A 21520-nucleotide genomic window follows, 5' to 3' on the forward strand; every position below is an offset into this window, starting at 1 on the left:
GATGTATGCGGTGTGGATTGCCACAGCAGAGATGCAAGTTCACATTTGCAACATGGATAATAGAAACATCAGTATAATTTAATTCCCAATGCCCAGTTATTGCTATAGTATATCACTGGTAGAAACTTAGAAGAGGATGTAATCTAAACATGACTGGTACAATTCAACCACATTTTTGAATATGGGATAACTTATGGAATAGACATATCTCCTTGACTGTGATATGGGACATTGGAAGACAAAAATTCTGGAACAGCAAAAGCATAGCCCAACAGTCTACTCTGTGGTCCAAAAGGAGCCCATTCTCTGAAACCCAGAGAAACCCATTCTTTGAAACAGAGGGAAAGCTTCCCATGCCAAGTCAGAAAGGGTTCATTCCTTGGAGGATAACTAAAGAGCCAGTGGGCACAAACCAAATTTTGGTGCAGATACAAGAATGCAATCCACTGGCTTCTCACTACCTACAAATCTGTAATCTTATTATTCTACGTATGTAGGGTGTTTGTGGATTGAGAAAGAGAACACACAACTTTCTATTTAAAATCAGAATGTGGTATGTAAATTTTTTTGTTCACAGCCCTTACACCTTAGTGATTCTGATATTTGTCTCTGGTACACTGCATACAGTGCATCAGCATCGCTATTACAGAGGCATCTGTCAAAACTGAAGAAATAATTGAGGCTTAATGGCTGGCTTAGGTCATCCTGTGTGACTTTAAATAATTTATGGAAGATTATGGAATATGTACATATTGCTAACCAAGTTTCTCTCAGGGTTGCTCTACATACCAATGTGCATTTTAGGAAATGTACTGTGAATTGACCTATGTATTTCAGATCTGCACTTTACATTTGTTGTTTCTTATGTAATTTCTGCTGCCCTGAGTGTTCTGTAGAGCTGTGTAGGCTGGGTATGCATTCAAAAGTTATTGAAATAATGTTTGTCTTAGGTACAGTGGCATTTCCCACAGCAAGCATGCATCACCAGCTTGAGAGGCCTGATTGGACCAGTGCTCTTCAATGCAAGTGCCTGCATACCCAAGTATTTTATATGGTATTTAAAGAGGCAAGTGTCTCCTCCTCTTTGAAGGTGGAAAATGAACTTCCTTGAGGCTAGACTGATGTGTGAATGACAAATGTCTCCCATTTGGGAAGCACAAGAAAGCATCAAAGGCTAATTCTTCTGCTCAGATTCTAGTGCTGATTTAAGCTTCTGGATATGCTGAAGAGCACTGAGCCTCGTATAAGAGCATTCCTTTTGCTACACTGGAAAGCAGCCATTCTGCACGTGCTGTTTCTGCATCGCATTTTCTCTAACAGCATCTCCCTCAATAATGGCAGGATGCACATGGAAGGGCTCTTTATGGTTCATTAATGTTTAAAGAGTACACTCTTAGCTAGCAAGCCACAAAGTGCACTTTCAAATACTATGTGGTTGACTGAGAACTATAGTTTTTAGTGCGCAAATTCAACTGATGCTGAATGGTACCCAGAGTACTGGCAGTAGAAGATCAAATCGTTTTTTAAAGAAGCAAAGAAAAATTAATGTGATTCAACACACTCATGAAACAGCTCCATTCCCCAAGAGTAGCATATCACTCACCTGTCTAGGTTTCTTGTGGGTTGATGTGACATGAGCATGTGCGTATGGGTTAACATTTCCCCATTGCGTGGAGATTCTGGCACACACTGAACCTGAGAGTCTGTCACCGGGCTGAATGGAGATGTGGGGCTAGTCACTAGTAGATAAGAAAAAACACAAGAAAAGAAGTTCTCATTTTCTGACTACAAGGACATCTATGCTTCTGTCCAGCAAAATGCTCAGTATAGTTTTGGTATGACAGTGCGACACCTCCAACTTCTCAGTTGACACTCCTGCTCCCCAAACCCACCCCAGCTGCATGCGAGTTGGCTGTGCACACTCATTGGAGAGGCATATGCACTCTACATGTGATCAGAACTCCTGGTCTCTTTAACACATTTAAGGATGAAATTTCAGAGCCTTTTCTCCAATTAAGCCATGAACAAATTTAGCATCCCTCATAGCATGATGGTGAAACATATCCAGATCAGTAAAGACTTCATGGATTTATTAAAAAGTTGACCATACATCATTCCTTGCAATTTCTTTTGCTCAGAAATAATAAGAATTTGTGCCTTTCTGTCATCTTCATGTTTTTTAAAATGGAAATAGTTTATTACAGTGACTTATTACATTTGAAATCACTAATCCTATAATTCCCATATAAGACATGCTGATGAAAGATTGGGCAAAATATTCAGTTCCACCATCATAGTGATGCAGGGCGCAATCCTAATCCCTTATGGCAGTGCTTTCCAGCAATGCAATGCAATGCAGCTTTGAGGTAAGGAAACAAGCATTCCCTTACTTTGAGGAGGCCTCCAAGAGTGACACCCAACTGCAGGATGCAGCACATGTCCCCTTGGTACCGCTATGCCAGTGCTGGAAAGCACTGACATAAGGGGTTAGGATTGCGCCCTAAGATGAACCTCAAGACCCATTAATCATCTTATCTACTGATCAAATCATTAAAGCTTGCAGTTCTAATTATATATTTCACTACACAATGTTAATTATGTATACAATAAAATGCTGTTATTCAAGAATTCACATTCTGATAATTGACATTTCATTGAGGGTATTTGAACTGCTTTCTTTCTTTAAAACATCCTGTCTGCCCTATTTAGGCCATGTTCTGAATAACAGTTTCAGTTCTACACCTGTTGCAGAGTCAGAAACAATACCTGTTTCCTTTGCTATCTCTCCATTTTGCTGTTCGTTCGATTTCTGTAAAATAAATAATTTGCTAAGTTAGAAGTGATATTAAAAATGCACAACATGGTTTCTACTGAGAGAGGCTGAAATGCAGAACTACATACCTTCTCTGCAGCTTCTGTTCGTCTAGTTCTTTTCATGATCTCCTCAAGTCGCTACAAGGAAAATTAAGGGAAAACATCACTTACTGGAGGGGGGGAGGTACTCCTGAGCCAGGTGCTTAAGATGGGCTGCTTCTATCTCAGGTCCTCAGCAAGAGAGAGTGGTTAGCAGTGGAGGAAGTACAAGCAGAAGAAAGAGGAAGAACTCACTTCTTCATACACTCCTTTCTCTCCCATGCAGGGAACTAGTTTGCCTGTTCCTGCATTACTTCAGACACCTCCTCCATGAATAAAAGGAGAGCTCAAAGCAGGCTGGCAGTGATGTAAGCTCTTTTTTCATTTGTTTTGGTTTTTTAATGCCCTTAAATGATCCAATCCACAAGACTATAAGCACAGGCGGTTCCCATTGGTGGCTACAGAAATATCCCAGCCGCACGCAAGACCAAGGTCTTTGCAGTGTGCACAGGTGCTTTTCTGTTACCTTCTTCCTTTCTAAGCGCTCTTGTTCTTCTCTTTGGAAATGCTTTTCACGCTCTAACCGAATCTGCTCTTCTCGTAATCGGGCAGCTTCTTCTTTCTAAGGGATGACACAGGAAAAGAGAAAAAAAACAAGTGTATTGACAATGTTATCACAGACCCATCAGCAGCATCTGCTTCTTTACATTTCACATTTTAACCAACCTGATAGTCCTTTGGTGGTCAATGGTGCCAACCTAGCAAGTGTTTGCAAGAAGCTACAGAAGACCTGCAGGGTTTGCAGTTGTTCTTTTTTCCCAGAGAGCAGACTGCACTTTCTTTTTTTAATACGACAAAAGATGCTTCTCCTAAGATCCAAAAGTAGCTTGAATTTAGAGAAGTAGATGGATGTATGGGGGATGTGAGAATATTGCTACTCAGAGAAAGAAAATGAACCTCATTGAGCACACAATCTTGTGTTTTTCAGATTGTGGCATTCTAAATTCATTTTGATACTCCTCTAACTCCTCCTTAAGAGTGTCACTGTATTGTGCCTTTCTGGTGGCAAAACATGATTCGGCCTCCACTGTTACCCTGATGCATTTATTTCAAGAATAACAGCCTTCCTGTTTTATGTATGATATGCTGGAAAAGTGAGAAAGGACCTTTTGCAAATGGTATATTTTAGCACATAGGCAGAGGGAAGGAAACACTGTTGAAGTAGCATAACTTCCTGTTCGTTTCACTGATTATGTTGCATTAGTTTGTTTCATTGGGTGGTCACTTTCATGAAACCCAGAGTCATTTAAACAGAACCAGCATTAAATGCCTGTTGCATCTCCATTGCTGGCACTGTCACTTGATGAGAAGGACTGAGATCATATCTAGACTGCTTAACTAAGGGTGAAGCACAAGTGCTTAACTGGAAATATACAACACAATCTGAACCAGAGAGCATGTCCAGGAATTTGGGTTTTCTAAATGAAGCCAGTGTGGGAAAGTGGAGTGTTGGGCTTGGGTGAGGGGGGTATTGGCCCAATCAGACAAAACAGATGCCAGCCCATCCTACTAATGTGGGGGAAGAATGTGGGCACATTCCTCTCATACTGCACATATTTAGTCTAAATAATTCATTTGTCCAATCTGGGCTGATTTTGATAAAGTGCCCTTTGCAATTTGATCAGTGGTTCCCAAACTATGAGTTGTGACCCTACCCTTGTGGGTAGATCTTTTTGTTATTATTAACATACAGTATATCAATTCAATGGGTCACCAGTGTGAGATAAAAAAACTGTATTTAGGGACACAGTAAAAAAAAGTTGAGAGACACTAAATTAGATGGTGGCAGGGTGGCGCACTGAACAATGTAGGGAGAACATATGCTCAAATCCATGCTCCTCTCCCACATGGTTGAGAGGACTGGCATTGTGTCAGCTGAACTGGTCTAATAAGACTTGTGAATAAGGCTCATCCTGTATGCATGGTTTAATAACATCTTAAGAGTTTCCATAGGTTCAATAAACCATGGTAGCACCTGTTTACCAATCTCTTTACCAATAATCAGAGAGCAGTCTGAAGCTCCTCTACACTTGATCATGCCAGCACACCTGCTTCTGAAGGAGTTCCATTTCCTCTTTTCCCTTCTGTTCCTTTTCTTCAGCCTGACGGCGCAACTGTTCTTCTCTCTCTCGTGCCTGATCTGCCTCTCTTTGCTTTCTGTCTGCCTCCAGTTTCTGAGCCTCTTCCTCTCGGCGAGCTCTCTCTTCAGCTATCCTTTGTGCCAATTCCTCCTTCTTTTGCCTAACAGCATAAAGAATGGGTATTAAGACAACCGCATACTGGAAGAAGGAAGAAAGTTTTTTGTTTAATTCTCCCGTACATTCTGCACAAAAGCAAAAAGTAAATCTAGAGTTAGAAAAGAAATCCTTCATTGAAAAGGTGCCCAACATTTTCAAAAATGGACAGTTACAGATCGTACCGAACTATAAAAAAAGACATCTTGCCCTCTGGTCAGTCAGTTTGTGGCAAACAACTGTAAGTTATACTTAGATGTATTAGTGAGAGATTCACTGGCCTGATTCAGATGGTCTAACCACAGCTTGTGGCGTTTTAAATGAGCCCATGTGTACCTGTGTGCCATTTGGATGTCCAAACTGCAAAACTGTGGCTTAAACAACCTGAAAAATTCAGTGTATCAAACTGTGGTTTGATATCCTGGCTTGCTAGAACTGCTTTAGGCACAGTTTCCCCATTTGGATGATACTGCCAACTGTAGTTTAATAAATGAGGTAATTTTTTATTTAGTAGTGCCTGGTGTCAGGAAAAGGGGAAGGTGGGTGTGCACGGATTCTGACTTGTTTAAGATCTAGTAACCACGGTTTTTTTGGACTGCCTGAAGCAGGTCAATCTTTCCTTGGACAGACAGAATCAGTTACAGACAAATCATCGGTCTCACAGGATTGTACCACTTCGGAAAACATTTAAGGAGATATTGATGCAAGGGGGGGATGTTGAAAGGAGAACTCCTCCCATGCAGTCTGATGCAGAACAGTACCATGAGAGGATTGCACTACTTAGTCTTCTGAACACGGATATTTGCATTATAATTTCAAGTACTGTCTCCATGCTTCAGAGCCATCTCTAAGCATCCTGTCTGTTCTGTTATTCCAACCACAGACTAAGACCTGGATTGATTATGGTTTTTTAATTTTTCTATTACCAAGTTTTTTTGGGTTTTTTTTTTTAAGTCTCATTAGTTTTCAATTTTAGGTTCTATGACACAAGAAACAGAAGATATGCTGAAAGTGCATCTTCTCCATTCAGCAAAAGGTAGGATGGTCACCTTTCTGTCTCTTCTCTCTCCCGTCTTTCGTGTTCCTCACGTTCTCGTTGTTCTCGGGCCAATCGCCTTTTTTCAGTAAGGATTCTAGTTGCTTCTTCTGGATCCATTGTCCCTGCAGAAGGCTTGCTACCCACAGGAGATGGTGAAGCAGCTGAAGGAGCAGTGGGCAGAATTGGTGCAGCAACTGAAAGAGTTAGAACAGAATATTTAACACCCTAAATGAGTGAGGGCACATTTTGTCAATCTGAACAGCACAAGATCTGTGATGTGGTGCAGAATCTGGAGTTTCTTCAACGCCCCTCTGTAATTAGATGAGGAGTTTAAAATGTGAAGGTAAAGTCTACTCATTGATCTTGGGGAAGGGCCACAGCTCAATGGTAGATGGGGAAAGGCAGCAAGAATAGGGAGAAGGCTTCTTACTGAGACCAGGGAAAACTACTGCCAGTCAGTGTAGACAGTATTGGGCAAGATGTACCAGATGTCTGACTCTTCTGCAAATCTAACTCCTCTATATGTGACCCACTTCTCTTCATTAGGGATATAATGTTAGATATACACTTTGGTTAGATACACACTTTGCCTTAAGGGCACCCCAAAACATTTGGAGCTAGCACTAGAGACAAAAAGACAAGTACATGCAGCACTTTGAATAGTATTATCAAATCCTTAAATTAAAACTTGGTCATAATTACTGTCATTCTTAAGTGAACCAAAATGACATCCAAATGACACATGATGGAAAGGGGGTGAGAATCTACTAACAAGGAAAGGAGCACATATCTGGAATCTGACAAAGCTAGTCTCACCAGGTGCAGTATCTGGTTTACTAGAAGGTCCTTCTTCATTTGCAACTGCTGCAGGGCTTGAGGCTGCTTTGCCAGTTTCTGCCTTTTCTTCAGTGGCCTTCTCAGGCTCCTGCTGTATTTCTTTTTTCTCAATTTCTAGTTTGCGTTCAGTTTTGATAGGTCTAATATTGCCTGGAGAAGGAGGGCGCTGCTGAGAGGAAGAGAGTCTGGATGATGCATGGGACGATGTTACTTTTTTGGGTGTTCCAGGCAAAAAAGGCATCGACCTAGAAGCCCTATGTCAATCACAAAAGGAATAGGGATACCAATGTTAATAGCAAACACACACACATACAAACAGGTTATTCAGAATTTATTGAGTTTTGGTTTTTTACACATGCAATAATTGCCTATTTTTCCCAAGAGAAAAAAAGAAACAAGGGCCACAAAAGAAAGATTTAATATTAAATCTTCTCCTTAACATTAAATTCTTCTCCTGTCATGCAACCAAGTGAACATGTTAGTTCAGGGATGTCGAACTCATTTCATACAGTGGGCCAAAGTTAGTATTCATGGTGCCTACTGAGGGCCAGAAGTGAAATCATTAAGCTGCTGATGGACAGTAATAAGCACTTCATTCTCACACAGAAACTGCAAATGACAGAAAAGAAAATGTACAAATTTTGTCCATTTTTTCAAAATATGACAGAGCCCAATTATCATGCTGGGAGAAGCCAGTTATAACAGGGGCCTGATAAACTGCTTCTAGGGACAGCATTTGGCCCATGGGCCTTACGGTTGACACCCCTGTGTTAGACAATCATTTCCGGTTAGTTTTCACCCAGTTCCACAGATGTTATTGAATTTTTCTAGCCAATGCATTATCAGAAGAATATCTCTGCCCATAACTTTCCTTTACAGAAAATAGAAATGGCACAGATGGAAATAGAACATGAGACAATTGTCAAGTGGATTTTTTTCATCTTCACTTTGAAATTTTTTTTTCTTCATTTTTTCTTCCTTGAGTATAAAGGATATGAGGAGATCATGGAGGGAAGCTAGTGTTGTTCAGTAGTCGAAACTCTGGGATGGGAAGGGTTTGAGCAGAGGACAACATGGCAAGACATGCCAGGCAAGGCCAAGGGTTTAATCACAATTGCAAACGCTACCCTAGTACAAGCACTGCTCTGCAATCCAGGGCCAAAAGGTCATGAAACTAGTTCCAAACTGCCAAGGAGGCTTTCAGTATGCTCTTCTCAAACAGCAGTCCTTCTAGTGCTTTGCCATTTTTTAAAAATAAATTTTAAATTCAAAAGTCATTTGTGATATAGAATGGGGGATCCTGTTCAAAGAAAACAAAAGTCAAAAATTCTATAGGGCATACCCCAAATACCTCAGATATGCTTAAAGGAGTTATTGGGATCATAACTTATGAATATTGAAAGTTATCTTTGCAATTCCCCCAACATGAAGAATAAAGCGACTCTGCCTATATTACAGGACAGTTGAGTGGTAGACATTTTCCTAGTTTCAAAGTGAACTTTAGTACGTGGAATGCAACAGCCTTAATTTCTGTAGTTTAATATATTTTAAGTGCAAATATGACAGGGTGTGGAAAGTGTACCTGCTTCTGTGGACATCTGTGTAATTGCCTCTTTGTTGAATCTTAAATTACTGCTCCATTCATGCATGTTACGCTTACAGAAGCTGTCCTCCCAAAAACAGAAAACTCCATTCACAGAACAGTAAGTTAGGATTCATCCCATTGAGTGCAGGCAGAGGAAAGAGTGCCTCAGTATGGTTTCATCTCTCAAATGTACACCACTATACTCAGCCTATGGACAATGGGTTAGGGTTTCCCTGACAGTTCCCAAGGTCTGAAAAAAATGTCAGTAAGGACTTTAACATTTGCATTTCCTTTCGGTTTCTGTGAGCATTCTATTGATCTGACAAAGACCGGTCAAAAATACTACTTAAGAACATGCAAAGATGGGAAACAAGTTCCTTACCAAGCAGCTGATTTACTTCTGAAGGTGGAAGGTGAACGAGCTCTTTTTTTGCCATAGGAAGGATTAGACAACGAAAGGCCCCTGTCCTTTTCTTTTCTGTTAGTCTAAAATTTAACATATAGAATAAATAAGCCACACACAGGGCACATAACACAATACCTCACACATTCAGCATGAGAAAAGTGACAAACACCCATAGAATTATGCCCCTACACTGCTTCAAATAAATGTAGGGGCATCTAAGCCCTGTCCCTCCTTGCATGGCATGCACCCTGTTCGGTAGTGAGGGGAAAGGGAGCAGTGGCTGTGTTGGCAGCTCATTTTCCTTACCTGATTGGCTTTTGGTGAGGAGCTTTGAGCATTCCACACTGTTTTCAGAGTAGGTGTCATGAGCCAGATCGGTCACAACTAGCAAATGTAGTGTATGACAGACTATGAATAGTGATCTGGTGTGTACTCTGAGGTGACCAAGAGTCGTAAGTGAACCAAAACCAATCTCAAGAGGCTGTCTGGCTTGGGGGTGCTGATTGGTGACCAAACCTCCTGACATCTGAGGTGGCATGCCAAATGTTGCCCTTTTACCTAATGATGTGCCAGCCTCTACTCCAGCCACTCACCAATTTTCTAGCTCAGTCCTCCCCTCCCCTCCATTTCTTCCTCTGCCCCCCTCTTTCTTTTCCAATCCAGGGAGTGGCAGAAGGAGAGGAGCAGTGGATGAAAGTAGGCAGGCAGAGATGAAAACTTTCTACCAATCTGCTGCCTCAAGGCATAACCACTTCAGTTGGCATCACGAATGGGCTGGCCCTGCTGGTGACCCCTTGAACTTGAATCACAAAGTTGACCTCAAATGTTGTCCAGCTTGTGAGAGGTGGCACAATTCAGCTTCCTCAACCCCACTGGCATAGAGAAGTATGAATTAGGAGCAGCTACGTTACATCTTTCAGTCAAGGTGAGAACGCTCAAAAGGGGCAATTGCATGCTATCTCCTCCAGGGTTTCTCCAGCAGGGAGGATTGACTGGAAATGGAACCTACTGCAAGGTTTACGCAGCTGATTGACTGGCACTGATTTCAATAAATGTGGCCCAGTTTTAATCCAAACTTTTTCTTGTATCTTATTACATGGGCAAAGACAGCATCATTGAAGTAGGACTGTAAAAAAAATGTTTGCAAGTACCAATTGATCTGAATCTCAGTCATCCATCTTTTTGAAAGTAGGTACAATGTCTATTTCTATAGAGGCTTTGTCAACAGCTTCTCTAGGACACAACACAAACCCAGTATACATTCATCAACCTGTTCCTTCATCTGAGAAAATGTGATTTTTTTTTGTTTTCCTCTTTAAGGGGTTCTCAAACCCAAGATTCTCAAGAGATGTTTCGTATCTTGAGGCAATGCTGAGAAAAATCTTTTTAATATTTTGTTTGCCACAGTGTACAGACAATTGAAATATCTTAACCACAATGTTAAATGAAGTTAAGCTTCATAGCTTCCAATCCTTACTTCTCATTCAAACACCTGCACACCCACCCCAAGGTCTGGAAGCTTTTCATTTTTTTTTTTCAGGCTAACTTAACAGATAACTTAAAAGCCATGATATGTTCCCTTGCCCTGAAATATGCAGAGTAATAAGCCACTTTGGCCTAGGGAGAATTTCATTCCTGACCAAATATTAAGATTTTGAAAATTATGAACTAGAGATGTATCTGAACTGCCCAGCAGTATAGAATTCCACATGCAATCATCTTATTGTCCAAGCAAGCAAGTTTCCTGTTATAAAAGCAGACTAGTCCACAAGTCAATCATTTACATAAGGTTGGTTCACTACAGCTGTAAGCCTATTCATATGTAATGAGCTTACCCCTGCTGAATGTGTGGTCCTCCTTCTTCTAACATCAGCTGTTGTGCCAAAGAGTTTTGCTCTGTCTGCAGGATTTCGACAGCTTATGGCCTTGAAGGAGAGAGGGCTGATGGGGCTGCAAGATGCTGAACGAGGACAAATGGGGATAACTAGGGTGTAGGTTTGTTTTTTCATAAATGTTTGTATATATTTAACAGAACAGCAGCGGAGTGAAGTGATAGAAGAAAAGCCCAGAAAAAGGAACAGGAACAGCAATGGGAAAGGAAGAAAAGGAAGAAAGTATTAAAACATGCAGAAAACAAGGCACACTGAAACCAGAACCATCACTGGATTATCCACTGATTATTTCAAAGGCATTTAAATATGAAGATACTTACACAGGTAAACCATGACTTCGAAAAAAAGATAGAAAAGCAACATGAACATGTGGAAATGTTAAATGTAATCACTAAGGCTTCTGTAGCCACAGTTACTATCTAAGGAAAGATTCATTTTTGGGCTAACACTACAATCACGAAGTCTCAGATCCTATCCTGATGTTTTGTTCTAACTCTGTAGAGCTTTCTCAAGGGAATAAAATAAAACTAAACAGTAGTGAGCTGACACCTAAAACTGCTGAAACTCATTTGGAGCAGAATATCTTGCTCTATTGCCTAGGAAAAAAAAGAAAAAATATACAGCAAATATTCCTGCCTCAAGGAACTCTGAGCTAAAACAAATGCAACCTGCCCTAGCAGAGCTTATCCCCATCTAGATGCCAAGACGGGAACAAGCGTTTTTTTTTTTTTAAAGCCAGGCTTTTCCAATCAACCAGCTGTTAATCTGATCCCAACCCCCATTACCATTAGCCATTCCATACCTAGTCATGTTTCCTTTTTCCTTAAAGATACCTATTATTTCAGTCTGTTCTTTGTTAAATCTCAAAGTGTTAGTTTTGCTAAGGACTGAGGTCCAAGCATGGCAAAGACTGAGTGTTTCCTCTTTTCTGTTACGATGCTTACAGATTTTGATGGCCTCTCTATAGTTCTGTGCTTGGTACTGTACCGTTATTCCCTCATGAAGACCTGTGTCTGGTCAAGCTGATCCAATGTCAGGCACTTAAATTATGTTCAGTTTCTGCTTACTTGTCAGCCTGCCCCAGTCTGCAGTATCTTTGGTGCTGTACATTTGGTGTTTAGGTCTTTAGAAAACTCCCACGCACAGACCACTATTTACACTTTACTTCGAACCACCACCCTAAACAAAAAAGGGGTCTGATCAATACATTGATGAAAAGAGTGAAAGGAATATCATAGCCCCAATACCCTCAGGAAGAACTGCACCATGTTAAGATGGCATTAGAACAAAATGGGTACTCCCGAGGACTCATTAAGAAGACTATGGTTGCTGGAAAGAATGATGTTCCCCCGATTCTGTAGGAAAGGGGTCACAGGACAAAGGTCTTTCTATCCTACATGCAAGGAGTAACTGACTGTATCAGTAAAATTCTGGGATGGGAGGACATTGAATTAGTCTTTAAACAAACAAAAAAGGTTCAGCAATATTTGTGTTCTGTGAAGGATCCCAGACCACCATGGGATACACCTGGTGTCTATAGGTCAGTAAGTTTTTGAATAAAAGAACATCAAAGATACTACAAAAACTTTTGTTCCTGTCTTGGCATCTAGATGGGGATAAACCCTGCTGGGGCATGTTGCATTTGTCATAGCTTAGAGTTCCTTGAGCAAGCAGAAGTGTGAGAGTAAGAGTGAGATTTAGTTGTCAACTAACTACTTTTTAGTTTTATTTTATTCCCCTGAGAAAGCTCTATAGATGTCAGGATAGAATCTAGACGTAGTGATTGTAACCTTAGAGCCTGAAAAATGAATCTTTGTAACATGAACATGGTTTGGATATTTTGACCTAATATTCAAATTGGAAAGTTTTCTTCTTTTTAATGGCAGTGGCTTCTAAGTGACAAAAATATTTAAATACAATATTATGGTTTATACAGGCGGCCCGCATCTTATGTGAGGGTTACATTTAGTGCATAAAGTCAATAACACATATAATCTAAACTCCATTAAGGCCAACAAATGCATACTGTCTCTTTAAGAACTAAACGCACAGTATGAGAGACATGTAGCAATTGAGGGAACAGCAACTTCATTTTCCCATTCAAGTTCACTCCGGGGCATAACAAGTAGGTAGAATTGTGCAGAGTTGCCTGCACAATTTCAGTTGCTTTTTGTCTTGGGGGGAAGAGAAGCTTGTATACTTGAATTTGTGCAAGTCTATCATGCTTAAGATATGGGCTGTCTCTATAATCAAAACTATAGTATGGGGGGGGGGGAACAGGCACTCCTCAAGAACCTTGCTTTATAAAAAAGAAAATAAACCTGTGATGATTCTGATAAACTGCTACTGATTTATAAAATTATTAATATATAAGTCATAGCAATAAGTAAAAAACCAAAATACACCAAGACTAGATGTAGAAGGAAGAGCCTCACCCAGATAACAAAGAAGCATCACAGTTACCACGGAACAAAGCAGATGCTACACAAGTTAAAATTCAAGAACTCATCAACAGTACAATTATATTGCTTCACATCAACACCCTGATCTAATGGAGAACCTATGGGCAGCTGAGCATATCAACCCCTTTTTAAAAAATCCTTAAAATTCCTACAATTAGCTATTTGAAGGGGATCCTGGAGTAAGGGGTGGGGGAAGAAGTCTAAACCCCTACACCCCTCCCAAATGGCCAAAATCTAGGATATCAGGTTTTTTTAAAAATGGTTCACTGTGCTATACAGGAGATGAAAAACAAGCACAGATCACCTCATTGCACACAATTCCTAAACAGGCTCAATGCCCACATGCAAAAAAAATTCCATTTTTCCATTATTCCTAAAAATAATTTGGAATAATTCCAGGAATAATTCCATTATTCCTAAAAATAATTTGGTCTCCATTTGAAAAATGTCAAATTTTCATCCAAGCTAAAATTGTCTTAATGTCATTAAGAAAATGTAATGGACATATAATGTCATTATACATTCATCAAAATTATACAGGATAAAAATGATAAAAATGTGTGATCTTATATTGGCATGTAACAGGAGACATGTAGATGTTTAGCTTTTTCCCCTGCTCCAAATCCTAGTCCACAATTTTTTATTGCTGCAGGGTTTTAAACACACCACATTTTCTGACTTTCCCATCTCATCCCCTGAATTTGACTATGACCTGCTCCTTTCGGTTCATAATTTATAATTTGGCATCAAGCAACATAAATTCAGCTACTCTGTGCATGAAAGAGCTTTGCCTTTTTAGTAATGACCAGCTGTATAAAATCTACATCTCCTTCCTCCCAGCTACTACATACAAGGTAATGAAATTTAAATCCAGGTTTTACCAGCCTTTTCTATTCTGTCCCGCCTCCTATAGTTCTTTATTTGAAATAAAACTGTAGTCCCTAGAATTATTTTAGCACTCAAAAGCAGTTGTAATATATTACTGTAAATTCCTTTATCAGTGTTCTTAATTCTGTTATATAAAGTGTGAAATTAATCGTTCCATAACTAATAATTGAGATAAAAGTAGCATTATTTTGACACAATGGATTTTATATCAAACACACAAGCGGCATTTTCAGAAGTCTCTTAGGACTTTTATTCATATTGTTATTTTTTCATGATACTGCCTTCACAGTATTCTGCCTCTTATTTTTATCCCCAGGGAAATCACACTTGTACGGAAATGCATGAAAATTTAACGATGACCCAGGGAGAATAGAAATTATAGTTGTCACATCAGGGAATAATATGAATTATCCAACATCTACTTATTAGTTTTCTATAGTGGGGATATTCTTACTGGTTTCTGCCCTTAAGTACATCTGAGTCTTTTGGGACTGGTGCTATGTTATTCCTATGATCTTTCACGTGATGAATAAAAGCTCACTGGAGTAACTACCACAGTTAAAAGCTGCTCATAGATGAGTTCAATTGGCAACTTTATATCTGATCCACACTGGTAGGAGGAGAAAACAAAGTGTAATATATCATGAGGCAGATATGAGCAAAAATCTAATATGCAAGGCTCTCTTCCTTACAGAAATGTTCCCCCTCACTCTGGTAATGTTCTTATATTTTTAAAAGATCCAGTAGGTCAATAAAAAAAATAATAGTCTATTTTGTAGAGACAAATAAGGGATAATAGAGACTAATAAAGACAAGGGCATGTCAATATAAGTGAAACGCTGCCGATTTCTTTTTAAATCCATGAGGCTGAAGTACATATGTAAATAATTGGCCTCCCTTAACTTTAATGCAACTTTGGTATACCCAACTTTGGCTGGATCACCCCCTCAACTATTAAAATAGCATCTACAAAAGAACATACTGATTATCTGATGGATTACAAAATTACATCACAGAATTAAAAAGAGGATTAAAAGAACTTTTGCTTGATTGTGCATTAAGTCCTTGATCTGGAAATGCTCTTTTTGTCTCTTCTGTTTCTTCCCATGTGATCCACAGAGACAAGTCTACTTTAGCTATTGGGATATCAAAGTTTTAAAAAAAAAGTTCTTGATAAATGTTCACCATAAAGATAACTCATGTAAAGGATAGAAAACCAAGTCTGCTGCTGGTGAATTAAAAAAAATAAAATATAGAGTTGTAAGCCCACAGTGGTGTTCTGCAAACAGAATAGTCCCCATTTGTAAAAGTGGGAGGAGGGATTTTCATCTAATTTCCCCCTTCCATCTGCAGTCCCTTGTGCTTCCCAAGTCTGCTCATGGGGATTGGGGGACTACAATAGCATGTAGGGCATATCTAGAAGGTGGAAGTGACCAAAACTGCTTCCCCCTTGCACAAATGAAACTTCTATCTGCACAACACCACTTTGTATGTCCCACACTATGTGCTAATTTAAAAATATATCTAAACTGTAAATGGATTTTTTGTATAACTGGTATACACAAAGAAGCTCATGTATGCAATATAAGATAATTTTAGAGTTTGTAGGTGAAGTCCTGTTAACAGAAGAGCAGGCAAATGGAACTTTATTTAAAATAAACCTTGCAGAGATTCTTAAAAGGCAAACCAAATAGAGAAATTAGTCATATTGATTTCATTTTACCTGCATCGCCTGACAAAGTTGCTGCACTTTTACTTCTAGCCAAGAATGAATGTGTTGGTGTCAGTAGTCTGCTAACCATGTTGCTCTCCCAGGGGCTTAGCTGCAGACGTCGAGCTGAATGTTACCATATAAGGAAGATATTAGATCACATGCTCATAGGTTATCAGGTACCATACAAAGCAGTGGGTTTATTTTATCTGAAATATTAAAAAACCAATAATTTGTTGATCCATTCTACTTCTACTGCATAATCCCATGTTAGCTTTTATCATCAGAACACTTTATTAAGAAATGGTTCTCACACATACACACAAACAGTCCACTCTGAAAAACTAAAACATTGTTATTCTTCCTAATTAGAGTACATGAGTTTTAATGCCAAATAGAAAGGCAAATATCTCGTTTACAACCACCAACAAAAGTTATTAATTTCTATTACAGTATTTACCAGCTGTCAACGAGAATGTTTACTCAGGGTTGTTTCACACCTAAAAGAAGCACTTAAAACTGGCTATGCATTTGTTGCTTCTTGGAATCTGCACACAAGTTTATGCATCTAAGCCTAGGCCTTCACACTTTCCTCACACAAGAAATGGAGGTGTAACTTTTTTTTTCACATTACAAGAAATGGCAGAAATCCATACTGGTGTTCATCAAGCTGGTTTTTTTTTTTTTTTAAACACTAATTTTTTTTGTGACAGCCAAGACAGGATTTCAAGAAGTGCTAGCAGTTTTTCAAAAGACTGTTTAGGTTACTTTGAGAATATGTTTGACCTTGGCAGACAGGACTGTCTTACCTCGGCATTTGTGGGGGGTTCCATTCCTGGAACCCCTGTAAATGCTGAAAACCACAGATAAAGAAATCTGTGGTAGGGGCCAGCATCTGCTGCTGGGCGGTTGTCTGATGCCCTTGGAAGGCCTTAGAAGTGCCCTTCTGGTTTTTCCAAAAACCGGAAATGTGCTTCCAAGATCTTCCAAGGGCTTCAGCCACCTCTTAGGCATGATCAGAAGACTTTTCCAGAGGTACTCGTACCAGGAGTACAGGTTGGCCTCCTGTTAGGGACCCACAGTGGGTCAAATCCGTGGGTCCTGAATCAGCAGATAAGAAGACATGACCTGTAATTACTTTTCACATTGCAGCCAGCCCACTGATTATGTGACCTGAACTTGTTACATGGGGATTGGCCCCTTGGAGGTGGCAATGAATTGACAAGAGCCCCCTCCTCCAACCCACCTGCCAGTGGTGCTGAAAGGAGAAGGGGAAAAAAGGGGTACTGCAGATGCCACTGACACCTCCTCCCTGCTTTCTGCCCACGTGGCTGCAGCACTGTTCTAATTTCCCCTTCAGTACTGTATATTTCCTTGACCTCACACGGGATTTATTTTTTTTTTTTAAATGGAGCACAGCATGCTCAACTTTTTTTTTTTTTTTTAAAGTCTTGTGTGAGGAAAAGAGACAGTGCTGCAGGGGAGGTAAGGAGTGGGGGTCATATTTCCTCCCCCCTTCCTGCCCACTCAGCTGCAGCTGAGGTGACAGCAGTACTCGCACTTTCCCCTCTTTTTTACTTCAAGCACTACTAGGAGGAGAAGGAGCCTGCCATTATCCTGAAGAGAAAAGATGGGGCCTTCTTCTCCCATCCCTCCCCTCGCCCTTCTTTGAGGGGATGTTTGATAAGGGTAGGGAGGCCTGGCAGCAGGGGGAGTGGCATTTGCACCCTGCCTCAGGTGGGCTTCAGGCTTGGGCCATGCCCATGTCACATATATGGAAAAACAGCTCTTACAACTGAGGAGACACATTTAAAAAATAACGATCTCAGCTGAAAATAGCACTAGCAACTATTTGCAGCTACTGCTGTGTCTGCATTTCCCCATGAATGTACAATTGCATGTATATATGTACAAATATTCATCCCTAACCATGTCCCTAAATCCTAACAGTTTACAGTCTCAGGAAAAGAGGGAAGATGAGTCTGACTGATACAGATCTCATCCCCTACCACTTCAGTCCCTGGGCACATACTCTTCACCATGTATTTCTGTGCTTTAATTTTATAAGCTTAGAAAAATGACTTTACAGAAGAAATCATGGTCTCATTACCAATGGCAGACTGCCTGCATAATCACTCTTCCATAATTGCTGCAAACGAGCTTTTCAATTCATATTCAGGGAGATTACATGAAATTCAATTCACATTTTAAAATATCTCTGTTACAGCACAAGGGATGTTATTAAACTGGAATCAGTGCACAAAAAGAACAGATATTACACTCAAATCCTGAGGAACACTATTGCATTTTCATTTTTTTTTTCACTGAGCTACTTTATCAGGGTGCCACTTTATTTGGGCTACTATGAAAGTTCATAAATTTATTCTCTGTCACTTAATCTGCACACACTCATTTCAGCAAGTGGCACATTAGCAAAACACAAGTTCATGAAAGGGGAAATAATACAAACCAAAGAAACAGAGATGGTTGTGTACTGTTCTTACTGCTCTTTAATATTCCTGTCTCCTCTGCTTCCTCATCTTGCTAGGACCCTGAAACTTAAGATAGTGCCACATGTCATGAAGCAAGGCAACCTAAGGTTATGAACCTTCCATTTTCCCTGTAAACCTACTATGGAAGTACAATGGCATTTGCAGTAGTGTCACTTGGTAGGAGGATACCTCACGTTACCTCCTGATTGTAAATGCCCTTCCAGGACATTTTAGCCAGTTTTCCCCATAGCAGGTCTCAGACAGAAAGCAAATGGGAGGATTTGTGAGGGACAATCAGTGGCGCAAGGATTCAGCGGCCATTACTCTCACCAACCAGTTCTCTCCTACATATGCCCATCTGACCCCAAAGTTACATTGGCAAACGTTAGCGTAAAAAGATGAACAAGTTGAGATTAAGCATACTTTGTCAACAATATAAAACCCATGCACAAAATAAGGGTCCATTAATTATTATGCTTTGCTGTTTATCCATCAACAGTCACATTGCTTGGGATGGTGATTCTGAAGTATTTCAAGATCCATAAATAGCACCAATATTTATTAGCACCAATATTTATTTCATATATAAACGTAGTATCAGCACTACTGTGTATGAGCAAGTACAGTACTACAAAGCTGTACAGACGAAATGCCAAACAAGCTGTAATTGAACTATTATGAAATCATGAAAATGACACAATTATTAAAACAGCAAGGCAAAGTTGTTGCACACAATTTACTACTAAGTTACAATCCAGAGAACTTCATAAAGCTAATTAGCATTTACTGTCAGTATAGTTCAATGCTCCAACTCAGAGATTCAAGTACATTCACATCGATTGCAGGCTATCCTACATACAGGTGGAGTATCCAAGGAGTTTCCATTCCTGGATCCCCCGCAGATACTGAAAATTGTGGATAACAAAAACAATTTTCAGAGCCTACCTTTGTTCCGAACTCTCTGAGCTGTTCTGAACCTCAGAGAGGCCATGTGCCAGAGAGGGCCCTGAAGCAATTTTTGGGCGACTTTCCGAAAACTGGAAGACGTCCGAAAATCACTTTGGGGTTTTTTCTAAGCCTCGGAGAGGCTACGTGAGATGGTGCGCAGCCTCTCTGAGGCTCACAAAGCCTCCCAGGAACCTTGTTATGGTCACATCTGGGAGGTCTGCAGGGAGGGCAAACTGAGGGTTCAGCATTCACTGTGTGGCAAATCCACGGATGTCAAATCAGCATATCAAGAGATTCCATCTGTATTTCAATGGAAGAAGCAGACTCATACACTTAAGGAACATGTGTGGCAATCTACTTCCTTCAGTGAAATGTATGACCTATGAATGCGCTCATATTATTGCATGAGTGAACTACTTGCACAAGCAAGCAACATAATATCAGAGATAAGAAATTGTTGGATACTGCAGCTCTTTTTTCCCCACTATCAGAAATTGTGCAATTTTCTTTTTAAGAACAAGAAACTGTGATCTCATGCAAGCTCCTTCTTCCAGTACTGCATGAGCAGTAACACAAGCAGTGTTGGTTAAGAAAGGCACCATACCTTCAATACTGGGACTAGATTAGGTAAAACTGTATTCTAAACCCCTAGACAGACAGATGCTACATACACACGATGACAGAACATTCACAAATGCTTCATTGTATGTATTGGAGATAGGTGACAGGATATAAAGGACATGTTGATGAACAAAACTGACAAGCCCAACTGCCACATACTTAAAAAATAATAATAAAAATACCCTATACCAATTTCTACCAGCTTGACATTAGTAAAGAGAGACCATGGATAACATTTTTTTACTGTGCATTAGTTTGAGTGAAACTACTTGGAAGGTGAACAGCTTAGAACCAAAATCACTGCAGCAAAAAGAGAAAAAAGTTATAACAAACCATGTTACCTTCCTATAAGCATATTTGTGAAGAAGAGTCATTTAAATTTAGTCCCATGAGGCCACTATGAAGGATAAGAAAGATGCTTTCACTCAATTTCCTCAGACAAATTAGGTCTCAAGATCTCATTTAGTTTTCACTGACCTCCATTTATATTTTAAAAAATGAATTGGTAATTCTCTACACTTGAGCTCTGCAAAAAGCTATGCCTTAAAAAATAAACTATATCACATTGTCATGTTTCCTCTTGAACAGAAATACACTTTGGGTGACAAAATTAAACCCAATACATTGTCTGGGATAGGAAAAAAAAGATTTCTAATCAGGATATTTATTGCCAACATCATGTTCACAGCGGATAAGCAGGCACCTTAGAATGTAAAGTGCTTATGTTACTTTCTCCTACACGCCTAGCAATGGTTACTGTGTTTTAGTGTAAAATTTAAATTCTGGATAGGCATCATTCATACTATCTGAAGTTTATGGAGGGCAGATGGGCCAAATGCCCAACATACAATCTCAAAATGAATATTGTTTATATCTATCTTTGCACCTCATTCATAAGATTTTTCATTTTCTCTAGAATAGTTTTTTTTAAAGTCACCTTCCGGAGAAATCAACACGGAGTTGGAGAACTGAAAATGTTTGTAGGGCAAAACACAAAGCCCAGGTTTTGGAATTAAAAATCATGGCCCACAGGGGTAAAATCTATACAATAAATACAGTGCCTTGGTTTCTAGCCATGCTCTTGCACCTTAGAATTCAGGCCCAAAATGACCCAATGGAAGGGCATCTATAGTTTTCTTTGAGGCAATGCAATTTTCTTTTAGAGGAAAAATTTTAATCCACATGTCTCCAGCAACGGAAACAGGTTTTTGCAGAATGCTACAGATGCCACATAGCCACAAGAGCAGAGAGCACACACAAAAGCACAGGACACACACAAACATGCACCTGCATTAGCAAATACAAGAACGTGAAATTCTTTTTGATGGGTTATCAGACACACCTTTGTGTAATGAGGAAAAGGAAAAAGATATGTGATAATCCTAACCTTGAGACATATGCAGATGCCAACTGTCATGCTTTAAAAGCCATTTCTGGCAGTTGACTAGTTTGTATTTAAGGTCATGACCCAGAATCCCTTTAGCAGCACAAT

The 21520-nt window shown here is 39.7% G+C and overlaps 1 protein-coding gene across 1 annotated transcript in view; it reads right to left on the bottom strand.

Moving 5' to 3' along the window:
* Nucleotides 1-21520, bottom strand: part of MAP7 (microtubule associated protein 7) — an 89718-nt gene that overhangs the window by 5240 nt on the left and 62958 nt on the right. The window contains exons 8-17 of the mRNA XM_066611225.1: nucleotides 15980-16093; nucleotides 10850-10998; nucleotides 8991-9094; nucleotides 7003-7277; nucleotides 6197-6380; nucleotides 4962-5154; nucleotides 3380-3475; nucleotides 2902-2952; nucleotides 2767-2809; nucleotides 1604-1739 (exon numbers count right to left, since the gene is read on the bottom strand). Coding sequence (XP_066467322.1) covers nucleotides 1604-1739; nucleotides 2767-2809; nucleotides 2902-2952; nucleotides 3380-3475; nucleotides 4962-5154; nucleotides 6197-6380; nucleotides 7003-7277; nucleotides 8991-9094; nucleotides 10850-10998; nucleotides 15980-16093 — 1345 coding nt within the window. The remainder of the gene's footprint in view (nucleotides 1-1603; nucleotides 1740-2766; nucleotides 2810-2901; nucleotides 2953-3379; nucleotides 3476-4961; nucleotides 5155-6196; nucleotides 6381-7002; nucleotides 7278-8990; nucleotides 9095-10849; nucleotides 10999-15979; nucleotides 16094-21520) is intronic.

The sequence above is a fragment of the Tiliqua scincoides genome, chromosome 1 (genome assembly GCF_035046505.1).
Source record: "Tiliqua scincoides isolate rTilSci1 chromosome 1, rTilSci1.hap2, whole genome shotgun sequence".
Lineage (NCBI taxonomy): Eukaryota > Metazoa > Chordata > Lepidosauria > Squamata > Scincidae > Tiliqua > Tiliqua scincoides.